Genomic DNA, 14,463 nt, shown 5'->3' with positions numbered 1-14,463 from the left:
TCAATATCTGGAAAGTAAGGAACCATGGACGAACATCAGTTAAAATCCCAATTTTTAAATTGGTTGAATTGGGAAAGAACTATTTGTACATTCACATGGTGTTGAGAGAAATAACCTTGAAAATAAAGCACTATACATACACAAAATCTGTTTAGTATAAAAAGTAGCAAGAAACAAATGTAATTTTCAGCTTCTAACTCATCCATTTGATCAACATATTGATGGAACAAATGTAACTTTCAGTTTCTAACTCATTCATTTGATCAATATCATCCAAGTCAGAAAAGATAGAACATAAAAATGATCAGGATATATAAATAGGGGCTTCATCTGAGTCAATATGAGCCATCATTCCCTAAAAAATTGATGTCAAGACTCTGCCAAGCATCTATGAAGCCCCTTCAAAGAAAGACACTTGTTAAGGAACAAAACGGTGAAGAATACAAAAGGTAAGTAGCGACAATCATCAACTCAGCTACATATCCAGCACAATAGCCAATGTCTTCCTCTCTTTTGGCAATATGCAAATCCCTAATCTGCAAACAATAATTTGGAATCTTGAGATACCAAATCAACTTCAACAGGGTTTGAAGGTTGCATTTTTCATAAAATTTAAAAACTAAAAGCAACAACAATATTAATAAGTGAGCACTCACCAAAAAATAAAGGAATGGAAAGAGCGATGATATTGTCAGTGCTACAAAACGATCATCAAACAATAGATCAAGGTTAAAACATTTATAAAAAAGTTAGAAGATGGTGCAGATATAAACATTACTTAATAAAATTGATAAATGATTTCGAGTGTGACAAAGCAATCAAATTACAGGATCAGCTCTTCCGCCTTCAAACACTCTCATCAACACCATATTAAATTTCAGATTTTTAGGCGACGGTAAACTACCAGAAACGAAAAGGATTTATACCTTTTATCAAAGATCTACAGCCTTGGTTCCTCCGCCATTGCTTGTCTTCTCCTGTCTGGGTTTTACATTCCTGGCAGTCTCCTCCTTCCCTGGTAGTTTTTGGTCCTGCAAAGAGAAAAAAATTAGGATTAAATTCTAATGCAGTTCCTTGATTCTTCTGCTTCAGAAATTTGTTGTCGCATAGCCAAAAATTAGAGAAAATAAGCTTTGGTTCAGAACTTACTCAGTCTCTGCAGACATGAGTTCCTCCTCAATTTTTGTCATCCTCCTTTTTCTGCGATCTCTCTCTGTCTCTCTCCTTGTCTCTGTGCAATCGTTCCCACCCTCTCCCCCTCTCTCTCTCTCTCGTTTTTTGCGTTCTTCCCTCTGTGCAAGCCCATACTCACCAACTCCCTCAATCAACTCTCTCCATTCTCTGTCCGTGAAGCATCAATAATCTGAAAACCCAATTCGATTTTTCATTGCTCGGATGGAGAAAATTGAGGAATGAAAGAACAAATTAGGCTTAGCACTAAAGTTGAGAGAGATGGACAGTTGGGAGAAAGGAAGAGTCTAAAAGAGAGAGAAAGAGAAAGGATTAGAGAGAGGTTGAGTGTGACAGAGATGAGGGGAAAACACGGGATGGGATTACCAATCCCTGAAATCACTCTCCCTACCCCCAAATCCCTCAAATCACTCATCTGAACGTGCAACAGAGCATGGTCCCATCGACCCCATTCCGGTTCAGAAACAAAGGAAATGAAAGTTCCACTCTAACCAATGCTCGTTCAATCACCGACAACAACAATTGATTTTAGGATAAAAAATCAATCCTAACCCCCTTTTTGGCAGCCTCACTCCTTCCTCTCCCTTCCCCTCCCTGCCATCCCATGCCTCTCTCCCTGAAATCCGTCCACAAATCCTCCTACACCAAATTTAGATCAAACCCTAATTTCCAGAATAATGATAAAAATCGACGAAAAATATATACAATTGGCACGTTACCATTGATTCGAGTTCTGGTAAGGAGTGCGGCGGCGAGGTAAGGCGAGGTGTGCGACGGCGAGGGGAAGGCGAGGTGTACGACGATGAGGCGCTGAATCGACTTTGTCGTTGAAGAGCTCTGGAGCAAAATGGGCTTGTCGTCGAAGAGATCTCTGGAACAAAATCGGGTTTGCTTCCATCCCCCACCCTTTCTACGATGGTCGACACGTGCACGCTGAAGGGTGGCAATTTCGTAAATAAATCGAAATTTTCAATCTGAAACTGGAGAGGCGGTGGCAATCTTGTAAATAAACTGAAATGTGGTGCAAAACACTGTTCATTTCTACAGTGCAATTTTGCTAGCTTCTTTAGACTAAAGTAATGTCGAGCGATGTTTGAATTGACGACTAATAAGATTGAGGAGCAACTTGACAAACAAGTTCAAAAACAGTAAAATTACCTAAACTTTTGCATATTTAGCTCTGGGTTTCGATTTGGGTCAAATTCTATATTGTATACTAGGTTAAAAACTAGAAAACTTTAACGAAAAGCTTTTGGTACTGTTCACTTTAACGAAAAACCACATTTTTACACTAAAAAGTCAATCATGGTACTATTCACTTTACCTTTTATTTTGTCATTTTTGTTAAAAATCAAAGTTTTTAAATCCTTTTTATTAGTTTTCCTTAAAAACTATGGTTTCAGTTTTGAGGTAGTTATATTTTAAAAGAGATTTTAGTTAACAGACCATAGAGTAATTAAGGGTATTTTTGTATTAAGATGATTTCAAGTCAAGGGTATAAGCCATTTTTAATTTGAAAATGTGCAAAATTCGTCTTCAATAAGCGGGCTATATGGTTGTCAGCATAAATGGATGGGTATTTGTTGTAGTCCTCAAGTGGGATACATTTAGGTCTCTTACAATTTATGGGTATTTGTAGTCCTGTGGGATACATTTAGGTCTCTTACAAAGCTTTTTGGGGAGCTCACGTGGGCTTCCTTTCTCCTTATTTTTTATTTTTCCCTCTCTCTAAATACTATGAATTATTAGTATATAACCATGTATGTAATAGTCAGCAGTGGAGATGGAAATAATATAGTTGAGACTACACGTTAGAAGAACAATATTTGGAGGAAGTGCTGCATGCTCGTTTTGATCGGGAGCGGGGTGGGCAACTTCAGCCGGTGCTAGCGCCTGCGGCGGTGCCTCGTGAGTTGCAGCTTAAAATGTGGCTCTCCTCACTCTTTAGCTCTCTACTATTGGGGATGACCAAAGATTGTTATCCTATATTATCAATAAAAAACTTTGAGTTTCTTTCATATTTCATGTGTTTTACGTTATCGTTTGATTTACTTCATTACTTGAGCTTGTGAGCTTGCCAACTTGCCAATACAAATTTTAAATTAGTCAATACACATGCCTCTGTGGTTCTTTGAAGCAGGACACAAGACCAATCACTGACAGGAGCATGAGAACATTATTGTAGACAAATCACTGACAAGAGCATGACAAAATTAATTGTAACATGAAAAACTAAAAACCAAAAAAGGGCTAAGACCCTCAACTTCAACTAACGTCGAACATCGCTTGAACGAGAGCAAATTCCTTGCGCCAAGTTATGCCGAAATAACTCTTACCTGAATTCACTCCCCCATTCCCAAAAGTTCGAATTACTCTGTCTTCCTCGGAACTTTCGTTTTCCTTCCTCTGTAAAAGTGAAAAGGTCAAGTCATCTTTCGCTTCCGGTCGAAGAGTGTAAACTTACCTTCTTCTTACTAATTATAAGCCTGCACTGACTTCTTTGCCTCATTTTCCCGCATCAAAAAGACAGATCTTAGTCATAGACTATTTTCTTTCTCCCTCTTTATAAGTTCTTAAAGAGGATTATGATATGTCACAACTCTAGAATAGAGTAGTCTCCCGTCTCTCTAAACTTGTTCTCACAAAAAAAAGAAGGAAAAAAAAAAAAAAAAAAAAAAAAAGGGAAAAAAACTATGTCAGAACTGAAACATAACCATTAGAAAATTAGATATTGTACAACACAGTAATTGTAAGAAACAAAAATGTTAAATGCTGATGAATTAAGGTTATGGGTGAGAATTTGAGAGGCATATCATGTATGAATCTATGATGTTGGGGAGGAATAACAGCAAGGCTGCAAATAAATGGTGTGCAGTATTATTCGTAATGGGCTGATGGAGAGCCTGCAGCAGTTTTTCACGTTTTCAAGAACATACAGATGCATCATGCATGATATAATATATACAACTAATGTTAGAGAGATCAAATTTGTAGACTATATTTGCAAACTAAATAATGTGTTACGAATAAAAAATAAGCACGTTAATCTACACTTAAGTAATAATCGAATCATCAACTTCGATATTATTTAATCCATAAAATTTAATATCTTTAATATTACATAATATATGCGCCACTCATCTCATCGCATGCTCCAGCCTCCAATGCGATTAAAAGAAAGTGTTTTATGTTGTCTTAATTTGTTGGAGTATGATTCTTTCCTTTCTTTTTTTTCCTTTTCCTTCCCTCTCCTTCTATTTGAACAGTCATGGTTAAGTCACGTTAACATCTTATATTTATTTTTTATAGTAAGAGAAAGACAAAATAAGAGAATGTTAAAGGAGAAGATGGAAAAGAATGAGAAGAGGAGAGGAGATAATCTCAGTCCTAAATTGTTGGCAAATAAAGTTGCAGGGGGGACGTCATATTTTAGGGATTTGGATACTCTCCGGATCCCCTTCCTGGGGATCCCGGGGATCATGACATAAGGACCGTTCATCAAAGATCGTGCGGTCATAATTAAATGTTTTTTACGCAAAACAAAATTGTTTTACTTCTAAAAATATAAAAAATATTTAATTATAGCCGCATAATCTTTGATGAACGGTCATTGTGCCTTGATCCCTGGAATTCCCAAAGAAGGGATCCGAAGAGGATCCAAATCCATATTTTAGAGCGATGATGAGAGCGAAGACAGGGGTAGACCCACGTTGCGTGCCGTCACAGACTCACATGCATGCGTATGGGATCTGCATGCTTTGGGATCGATGACCTATACGAAAGAGCTCGATTCCTTCATATCTAATCAACTAATATTTCCTCGAAAAGAAAATAATAACCAACTAATACATTTCCTCTTCATAAAAAGGAGTCACTATATAGGTAATTGTCATTGGTCACCTTCTAAAGCTTTACTTTACTGGAAGAGTAATGTTATTCATACTATATTTTTGTACCATATTTTCATACCATTTTAATAGGTATTTGATGTGGGCAGCCACATCATCTGAATTAATCAGATTTTTAATTTTAGTTCATTATTTAATAAACTAATAATTAAGAAAAACTAGTTAATTAAATGATGATTGTGGTATACGAGGAGTCTTTCTCCTTCATTTCCTTGGGTTTTGTAAATTTTTCAAATGATGTGGCTATCCACATCAGATGCCACCTAAAATGGTATAGAAATGTGGTATAAAAATATGGTATGAATAACATTATTCTTACTGGAAATTCCTCCCAAACCCTACTACTGAAAACCTATCTACCATCATATTAGAATTTTCACTTTCATAAGCCAGCTAACTCTAGGTAAACCCATCCAAAAATGAGATAACAAAGAAAAAAAAAACAGCACCTGTCTGCTTTGCAAGATTAATTTCAACAAAAAATACAACTAAAATTCTCCGTTCTCCAATGATTTTTGGTGCAAAGACTAGAGAGAGATAATTAAGCAGAGATCACCACTTGTATCTTACAAAGCTAGAATGTAAAATAATAAATATTCAATATATGATTTGGTACTCAAGTCCAATCCATCCGTTACAACTTAAAATTTCAAGGAAATATCATGATGTGATTCAAGAACTTGGGTATCAGTTGTATTTGATTGTAAGGCTATATATACATTACAAATGCATAGCAGAAAATATAATCCCAAAGGAATCCTAAAAAATGCGGATGGCTTGAGGATTTTTTGATACATATACATGGCCTTTGAGAGCACATTATTGTAAGATTATGTTCAAAAGAAAAGCTCCTGTTTTAATCATGCCCCTAAAAACGCTCTCTAAACCATTCTCAAGGCCTTCAATGGTTACTTCCAAAGCCTCCAATCTTTTATTTGAACATTCAAATGTAGCGGTTGATGATTTGCATAGATTGTATAGAGCAGCATCAACACCATCAAACTCATGGCCATTAATGTATTCCTTCTGATCTTCACATGCTATCACTCCTTTATGCATGAACTTTGGTACCAAAGACCACTTGTTTGACTTTGGCTTTGAAACTGGAACTGCTAAAAAGACCAAGAGGGATTGGAAGATAGACATGTTCTCCACACAAACTTCTCTAAGAACTCGAATCACGGCAGTGAGATGGTGATCTTGCTCAAGAAGTGGCGATGTTGCAATTTTATTGTCTACTTGTTTCAAAGATGTGATCAATTTCTTGGCATCCTTGTTCATCTTCTTTCTGAAGCAAGTGTACTTGGAAATGCTGCTTTCAAGGCTTGAGTCTCCCTTTCTCCTCCTAAGAGTAGATTGAAGATCTCTAACATGTTCCTTGATTGTTGAAATGGCATCTCTTGTGATGCTACATATGTCCAAGAGCCTCATGAGTGATCCATCCAACAACTCATCCATGAACTTCTTTTGTTGGTGTTGAGAAAGGAGCTGTTGGGTTGATGCCATCTGTAAAATATCATCTACACACTCATACAACTCGTCTAGCCCACATAGAGGTTTGCAGATTGAGTCTGAAGTTGAATAAAAAGATGACGATGTTTGGAGCCTGTTCAGCTCCTCTTCAACCCCAAGAGTAGTAGGGTGAGACCTTGAGGGCAAGCTGATTGATCTAATAACATGGTGCTTGGCAGCCATCGTTTAGGGTTTGACAAAAAGCTCAAAGTTGAGATTGTTCTTTGTTTTTTAAAGAGCTCAATTTTGAGGTGTTTGATCCTTACTATCTTTGGGAATGCCTATGTGTAGAATTATCAGAGAGTGGTGCCAAAGGCCCACTTTCAATAACACCGATACTGTCTCCAACTTGGTAATTACCATCTGCACAATCTGTCAAGTGTGAGGTTTTTATTACAAAATGCCTCGGTTTTAGTTGGAGTTAGGTTAGGATATTTAAACTCTTCTTTTCTCATTGATATGGTCGATGTGAGATATTTCAACACACCCCCTCAAGTGAGACCCAATTAGTGGGTCACAAGTGGGAGATCCACACATCGACAACCACGTGGAATCAAGGGGACTCACCCTACACGCGGGGCCAAGGGACCCACCATCATCGCGCTAGGCCAAGGGAACCCACCCATCACGTGGCAGTACAGTACAAGCCCGTTCCCTGGCTCTAATACCATGTAGAATTATCAAACAGACGAGCCAAATGCCCAATTTCAACAATACCGATATTGTCCCCAACTTGGTAATTACCACATGCCCAATCCGTCAGGTGTGAGATTTTTATAACAAACAACCTCGGTTTTAGTGAGAGTGTGATTAGCATATTTATACTCTTCTTTTTTCATAATACGGTCGATATGAGACATTGCAACACTATATTATATACTAATACAGAGAGGAGAGAGGAGAGAGGGGAGAGGGGGTAGGGGGAGGGGGGACCAGGACTGTTCAAGTCAATGTGGAGCAGGTGGAGCCAGAGTGGGCTTTCCTTGATTTTGGTTACCTTGTCACGTATTTGGGTAACATTGCCTCAATAATTTGCAATTTCTTTAGGTATGGCAATTAGCATGAGGATCTTGTCATTGGTGCATTGGTTAGGGCAAAAGCATCACGAGTCATCACAAACATTGCTCCGCTAGTGCCACATTACCCTTCAATTTGTATTTATTAATGTGTCTTGTCTTAATTTTGGAGAAACTTCAACACCAAGACAAGATTGCATTACACAAAAACGTAACGTGTTACATATATATATATATGATGGTAGTTAGTAAGCCAAGATTAACATCATCATTATTGGAATTAATCAGTTTTATATTATGTGCCCGAATGGTTTGTACTATTCATGTCTCCATTAAAATTATGGTAAATGCATATTAAAATTGGTTAATTCAGGACAAAAGGTTCCCAAACTGTTTCATTTGTGTATAGGAGGTGTGAAACGTACGTTGCTGCTTATGTAGACACGTGTTGCTACTCCTTCGATAGTATAGAAGTAAAGAGTTGATAAAATTTGTCACTTAGTACTATAGACTAGTATTATTTCTCTTCATTTGTAAGTGAGAGGTCTTAGATTTTATTCTCTACTTGGTTCTCTCATTTGAGTCTCTCATCACCAAATCATTGAAGTAGATTTATTGTTGAAATTTCCTTTTTGTTTCTTGCATCTCTGATTCCTATCAAACTCTAACCAACTAGCACATCAAGTCTAAAGGAACTTGTGAAGAATTTCCATAGTTAAAACAGCATTTGATCAACATCTACAACATTTCAAATTCTCCAAAAAAAAAATATCGATGCTTCTATACATCTCTCTGTTGGGTTCCTTAGTGCTAGGAAAAATCCTTTTGATCTTGGTTAGTTTTGGCGCACCATTAATTTACAATTCAAATTATGCCAGACATTATTCACTTCATAAGAGATCCCTGTGCTTATTCATATTCGTGTGTGTAAAGTTGTAAACATAACGTATGCTCAAGCCCAAATAAGTTTTGAGTTCCCTCCACTACTAAATCTCTTTATTGGTTTCATCGAGACTTGGATTTTTGGGCTTAGCTCCAACAGCACTCTCCTTGTCCTCCCTTAGTCTTCATTGGAGAATAACATTTTAGTTTTCACAATAGAATAACGTAAAATTTCAGTGTGATTATAACGTCATGTGAATTTATAAACGTGAACTTAATGGTTAAAGTTCGAGATTACAGTTACACTGATTTTATTTTCTTTTTGCTCATCAAAAATTAAAAAAGAAAAAGGTTGCTTTCTAGTTTACTTGGCAATGACATGCTAGTTTTTCTCTACCCTATATCTTAACCATGCTTATTGTTAATTAATTTATCAACTTCACACAAAGTCAGCTAGCCATCTCTTTCGACATTTATCTGTACTTTTCTTTTGTTGTTTTTACTAACCAAATGTATTAGAGTAATAATATAAGAAGTAAGACGTCGTACCATTGTAAACAATTTATGAAGTGACTGGTCCTTCCCAACAAATTATTCAAGATTTTTAAGAATGTGAATGTGACATATTTCATTTTAAAGTCTCCATTTCCCACTATATATGGTGGAGTCATTTCCTTTTGCAATAATATGATGTGCAAACTAATTATTGAATATGCTTTAGCTGTCCTCGCGCAGCTTGCTTAAGGACACTTGGCAAGGAAGCTCAAGTATTTTCTAACATGTGGCTTTCTGTTAAATGTGAAATAATATAGTAATATACCTTAAAATCTTCTCACCTTGTCTCTTTCCCAAGCCAAAGTCACGAAATCAAATAAATTGATATATTTGGAAGCAACACTAATCTTAACCCCTTCGGAGTTTGTTCATACTAAGCGATCTGATCAACTAAAGAAGCTAGTTTCACTTGCAAGAGGTGTTATAGTTTGATATGAACCACCTTATGTCATATTTTATTCTCTATATATGAATCGAGCTGTGATAACTTTGATTATATGATATGCTATCTTTCTAAGCTAAGAAGACATGTTTCACGCTTTCATATATAGAGAACACTCAATGATAAGTTGTTATTATATGACAATTCTTATAACTAGTTTTTTTATTGTACATCACGCTTTTTCCTTGAATCAAAATAAGAGTTATAGCAAGGATTTTTAACGAGGGCCACTTTCACGTTTTCTTAATCTCTTTTTCATGTTCTCTTCATTTCTTAATGAATATCATAACTTATCTTAAAAATTGAAGCAAATTCACCTGTCCCATATATAAAAAATATTGAATCAAATTGTCGAATGCATGTGCTTCATATGGAGTTTTCTTTCTTGACTTTTCACCCCTTTCCATTGAGTCCGTCCCAAAACTTATGAAACTTTCAAATAAGTGGTCAAAAATACTTCTACTTCAAACCACTGATTAAGAAGTACCTTGAAAACTTCTTATTCAAACCTGTCAGCAAACATGAAGAAAAATTTGGCTAAATAGTCAAAGATCCGTCAAAAAGTTACCAAGAAATCATCGTTTCCTTCTTTTAAGGCCAAAGCAAGAAGAAAAAGGAGGAAAGATCAAAGAAAACATCAATCTCACTACTCATAAAATTAAAGGAAAACTAATGAAAATGACTTGAAAACTTTGAGTTTTAATGATAATGACAAAATAAAGAGTAAAATGAATAGTACTAAGTTTGACTTTTTAGTATAAAAATGTGATTTTTCTTTAAAATAAATAGTACCGTGAGTATTTTGTTAAAACTTCCTAAAATTAAAAGGACCACAATCAGATTCCAAGACCAAGTATGAAACCTAGTAGTTACACGCATCAAATTCTACATAATCAAGTACTATAAACTGATGTGGGTTTAATTACATTTGGAAGGGTGCAAGCCTTCAAGGGAACATCGAAAGACGTGACACTCGTGCAACCCACATACATATATATTATGAATATAATTTTGCTTTCAATTTTGTTTAACACCCCACATTTCCAACCAAATTCCAAAACTAATTAAAAAAAATGGTTTCATGATCTTGTTGGATGTATGGATTTCTCGATATTCAACATTCTAAGGCTTTCTCAGCGAAAGAACTTTGAAATGCTCAACCTCTTTAAATTTTTGCTACCAACTTTCTACGAATTTGGGTTATTTGACCACATAAGAAACCAAAATTTAACAACGCTGGCCAATTAATTTTTAAAAGTATTCATAATACAGTCCAGTAATAATATATTATCCACGATTGAACTGATTTTTTAGACCGCAAACAAAAAAAATCAATTTTTAAATGATACCGTACCCAAAAAATACTAAGCTGATTTTAAAATTAGACAAATATTTAGTTCATATTTAATGCAAGAAACGTGACAACATAACTCACGCCATGAAATAATAGCCCATCGGCCTCCACATGTTGATCGCATTGACCTAAGGACCCAAAAGATGCTTCTAGCGAATCTGGCCTCCCCTCCCATCTTCTTTCAAATTTGTACCTCGGTATATATATGCGACTTCGAAATCTGAACCATACAACACAACTTCTTCAATCCAATTCCTATAAGTTTCTATAAGTTCTTATAACTTTCACAAAATTTCAACCTTTCTATGATGAAAAGAGCAACAATGGCTTCGTTCTCTCCAAAACCCTCAAAGCTTTACAATGTTGGATCAATTAGTATGCCGGTTAGGTCACATCCAAGCACATCCAAAACTGAGGAAAAGCTGAACAAGCTCAAGGTCTGGGAGGCACAGTTGACCTCTTCGTCGTCGTCGTCGCCTGTGTCATCAGAAGCGGATTCAATATGCAAGGGGCTAGGTGGTCTCAAAGAGTTGTACGTTTGTATTGAGGAGCTTCTTCACCTGTCATTGGCGCAACAAGCTCTAGCCCTTCACCAAAACGAGAAATGGGTTGAAGAGCTGTTGGATAGTTCTGTCAAGTATTTGGATGTATGTGGAAACACAAAGGATTCCATTGGGACCATGAAGGAAAGCTTGAGAGGTCTTCAATCTGCGCTTCGGAGAAGAAAGGTGGGAGATTCGAGCTTCGAAGACATTGTAAGTTCATATGTTTGCATAAGAAAAAAAATGAACGAGGAAATTGTGCAGTTTGTGGCATCATTGAAGCAAATGGATCAAAAGTACGAAGCATTTCCTTTGGATCTCGACAACCATCTGGCCCCGATGGTGCGGGTGTTCAGAGAGGCAAGTTTGATCACCAGCTCCATTTTTCAGTCACTTTCTTCATTTCTGTCCACTCCAATTTTGAAGCCAAGGCCTAGCAGATGGTCGTTGGTTTCGATTTTGTTGCGCAAAGGGGTGTTGGTTTGTGACAACAACCAACGCAAAAGCATGAACGAGCTGGAAAAGGTAGATATTTCAGTTAGCAACATTGTTGTGCATAATTCAGGTGAAGATTTTGTGGATGCTCAGAAGGTTCAATTTGTACAACGAAAGTTGGAGGTCCTGGCTTCAAGCATTGAAGGCATTGAAAATGGTTTGGAGGGATTGTTTAAGGTCTTGATCCACATCAGAGTTTCTCTCCTAAACATACTTTCTTGTTAAGATCATCCGTCGGTTGGTTTCCATTTGCACCATATAATCTCCTTAGCGGCAGAATTTAAAGGATCAACGTATATTCTTTTTCATATTTTTGTCTAAACTAGCTATTAGTGCCCGCGCGATGTTGTGAGGATTAAACATATGTTAAACATGTCAAAAATTCTAAGTATATATATGATAAACAATACTATTTATATACACATGATTCATACCTTGTTGTCCATTAAAAGAAACGCAAACTGAAAAAATGCAAAGCAAAAATATGAATTGTACATGAAATTGTCTTCGATCCAAAATAGATACTATCTACAGTCCGACAGACAACGGGCAGAGGTAGAATAGAGTAGTCTCCCGTCTCTCTAAACTTGTTCTTACCCAAACAAAAAAAAAAAAACTATGTCAGAACTGAAACATAACCATTAGAAAATTAGATATTGTACAACACAGTAATTGTAAGAAACAAAAATGTTAAATACTGATGAATTAAGGTTATCGGTGAGAATTTGAGAGGCATATCATGTATGAATCTATGATGTTGGGGAGGCAACAACAGCACGGCATGCAAATAAATGGTGTGCGGTATTATTCGTAATGGGCTGATGGAGAGCCTGCAGCAGTTGTTCACGTTTTCAAGTATAGATGCACCATGCATGATATAATATATACAACTAATGTTTGAAAGATTAAATTTATAAACTATATTTGTAAATTAAATAACATGTCGTTAATAAAAAAATAAACACGTTAATCTACATTTAGTGTAACATCCCACATCGTCCAAGGGAGTGGATTCTGTAAGCATCATATGTATATTCTTATCTCTACCTAGCACGAGGTCTTTTGGGAGCTCACTAGCTTCGAGTTCCGTAGGAACTCCAAAGTTAAGCGAGTTCGCACAAGAGCAATCCCAAGATGGGCGACCCACTGGGAAGTTTTCGTGTGAGTTCCCAGAAACAAAACCGTGAGGGTGTAGTCAGGGCCCAAAGCGGACAATATCGTGCTACAATGGAGTCGAGCTCAGGAAGTGGTGGGGACCCGGGCTGGGATGTGACAATTTGGTATCAGAGCCAATCCCTGGCCAAAAGTGTGCCGACGAGGACGTCGGGTCCCTAAGGGTGGTGGATTGAAACATCCTACATCGCCTAGGGGAGTGGATCCTGTAAGCCTTATATATATATTCTCATCTCTATCTAGCACGAGGCCTTTTGGGAGCTCAGCTTCACATTTCATAGGTACTCCGAAGTTAAGCGAGTTCGCGCGAGAGCAATCCCAGAATGGGTGACCCATTGGAAAACCGTCTAAGTTCCAAGAAACAAAACCGTGAGGGCGTGGTCAGGGCCCAAAGCGAACAATATCGTGCTACGGTGGAGTCGAGCCCGGAATGTGGTGGGGACTCGAACTGAGATATGACACTTAAATAATAATCGAATTATATCAACTTTCATATTATTTAGTCTATAAAATCTAATCTCCTTAACATTACTCAATATATGCGCTACTCATCTCATCGCATGCTCCAACCTCCAATGCGATTAAAAGAAATGTTTTTTGTTGTCTTAATTTGTTGGCAAATAAAGTTGCAAGGGACGTCATATTTCAGAGCGATGATGAGAGTGAAGACAGGGGTAGACCCACGTTGCATGCCATCACAGACTCACATGCGTGCGTATGGGATCTGCATGCTTTGGGATCGATAACTTATACGAAAGAGCTCAATTCCTTCAGATCTAATCAACTAATATTTCCTCGAAAAGAAAATAATAACCAACTAATACATTTCCTCTTCATTAAAAGGAGTCACTATATAGGTAATTGCCATTGGTCACCTTCTAAAGCTTTGCTTTACTGGAAATTCCTCCCAAACCCTAATACTGAAAACTATCTACCATCATATTAGAATTTTCACTTTCATAAGCTAGCTAACTCTAGGTAAACCCATCCAAAAATGAGATAACAAAGAAAAAAAAACAGCTCCTATCTGCTTTGCAAGATTAATTTAAACAAAAAATACAACTAAAATTCTCCGTTCTCCAATGATTTTTGGTGCAAAGACTTGAGAGAGATAATTAAGCAGAGATCACCACCTGTCTCTTACAAAGCTAGAATGTAAAATAATAAATGTTCAATATATGATTTGGTACTCAAGTCCAATCCATCCATTACAACTTAAAATTTCAAGGAAATATCATGATGTGATTCAAGAACTTGGGCATCAATTGTATTTGATTGTAAGGCTATATATACATTACAAATGCATAGCAGAAAAAATAATCCCAAAGGAATCCTAAAAAATGTGGATGCCTTGAGGATTTTTTGATACATATATATACATGGCCTTTGGGAA

General features: G+C 36.7%; 3 protein-coding genes across 3 annotated transcripts; 1 reads left to right on the top strand and 2 right to left on the bottom strand.

Annotated features, from left to right (window-relative positions):
• Positions 1-180: 180 nt before the first annotated feature.
• Positions 181-2,266, bottom strand: LOC137738770 (uncharacterized). The gene is made up of 4 exons (XM_088687308.1): positions 1,911-2,266; positions 927-1,015; positions 657-697; positions 181-536 (listed from the first exon to the last, which is right to left on the bottom strand). Exons 1-4 carry the CDS (start codon positions 2,087-2,089, stop codon positions 402-404), a joined length of 444 nt encoding a protein of 147 aa, XP_088543434.1. The 5' UTR covers positions 2,090-2,266; the 3' UTR covers positions 181-401.
• A 3,521-nt stretch (positions 2,267-5,787) lies between these two features.
• Positions 5,788-6,794, bottom strand: LOC137747767 (uncharacterized). Its single transcript, XM_068487916.2, has one exon. It carries the CDS (start codon positions 6,792-6,794, stop codon positions 5,919-5,921), a length of 876 nt encoding a protein of 291 aa, XP_068344017.2. The 3' UTR covers positions 5,788-5,918.
• A 4,153-nt stretch (positions 6,795-10,947) lies between these two features.
• LOC148698744 (uncharacterized) lies at positions 10,948-12,330 on the top strand. Its single transcript, XM_088687306.1, has one exon. The coding sequence runs from the start codon at positions 11,166-11,168 to the stop codon at positions 12,120-12,122; it is 957 nt and encodes a 318-aa protein (XP_088543432.1). The 5' UTR covers positions 10,948-11,165; the 3' UTR covers positions 12,123-12,330.
• The last annotated feature ends 2,133 nt before the right edge of the window (positions 12,331-14,463 follow it).

The sequence above is a fragment of the Pyrus communis genome, chromosome 2, assembly GCF_041283825.1.
Source record: "Pyrus communis isolate YQ-2024b chromosome 2, ASM4128382v1, whole genome shotgun sequence".
Classification (NCBI taxonomy): domain Eukaryota; kingdom Viridiplantae; phylum Streptophyta; class Magnoliopsida; order Rosales; family Rosaceae; genus Pyrus; species Pyrus communis.
This window is presented reverse-complemented; position numbering and strand designations above follow the sequence as displayed.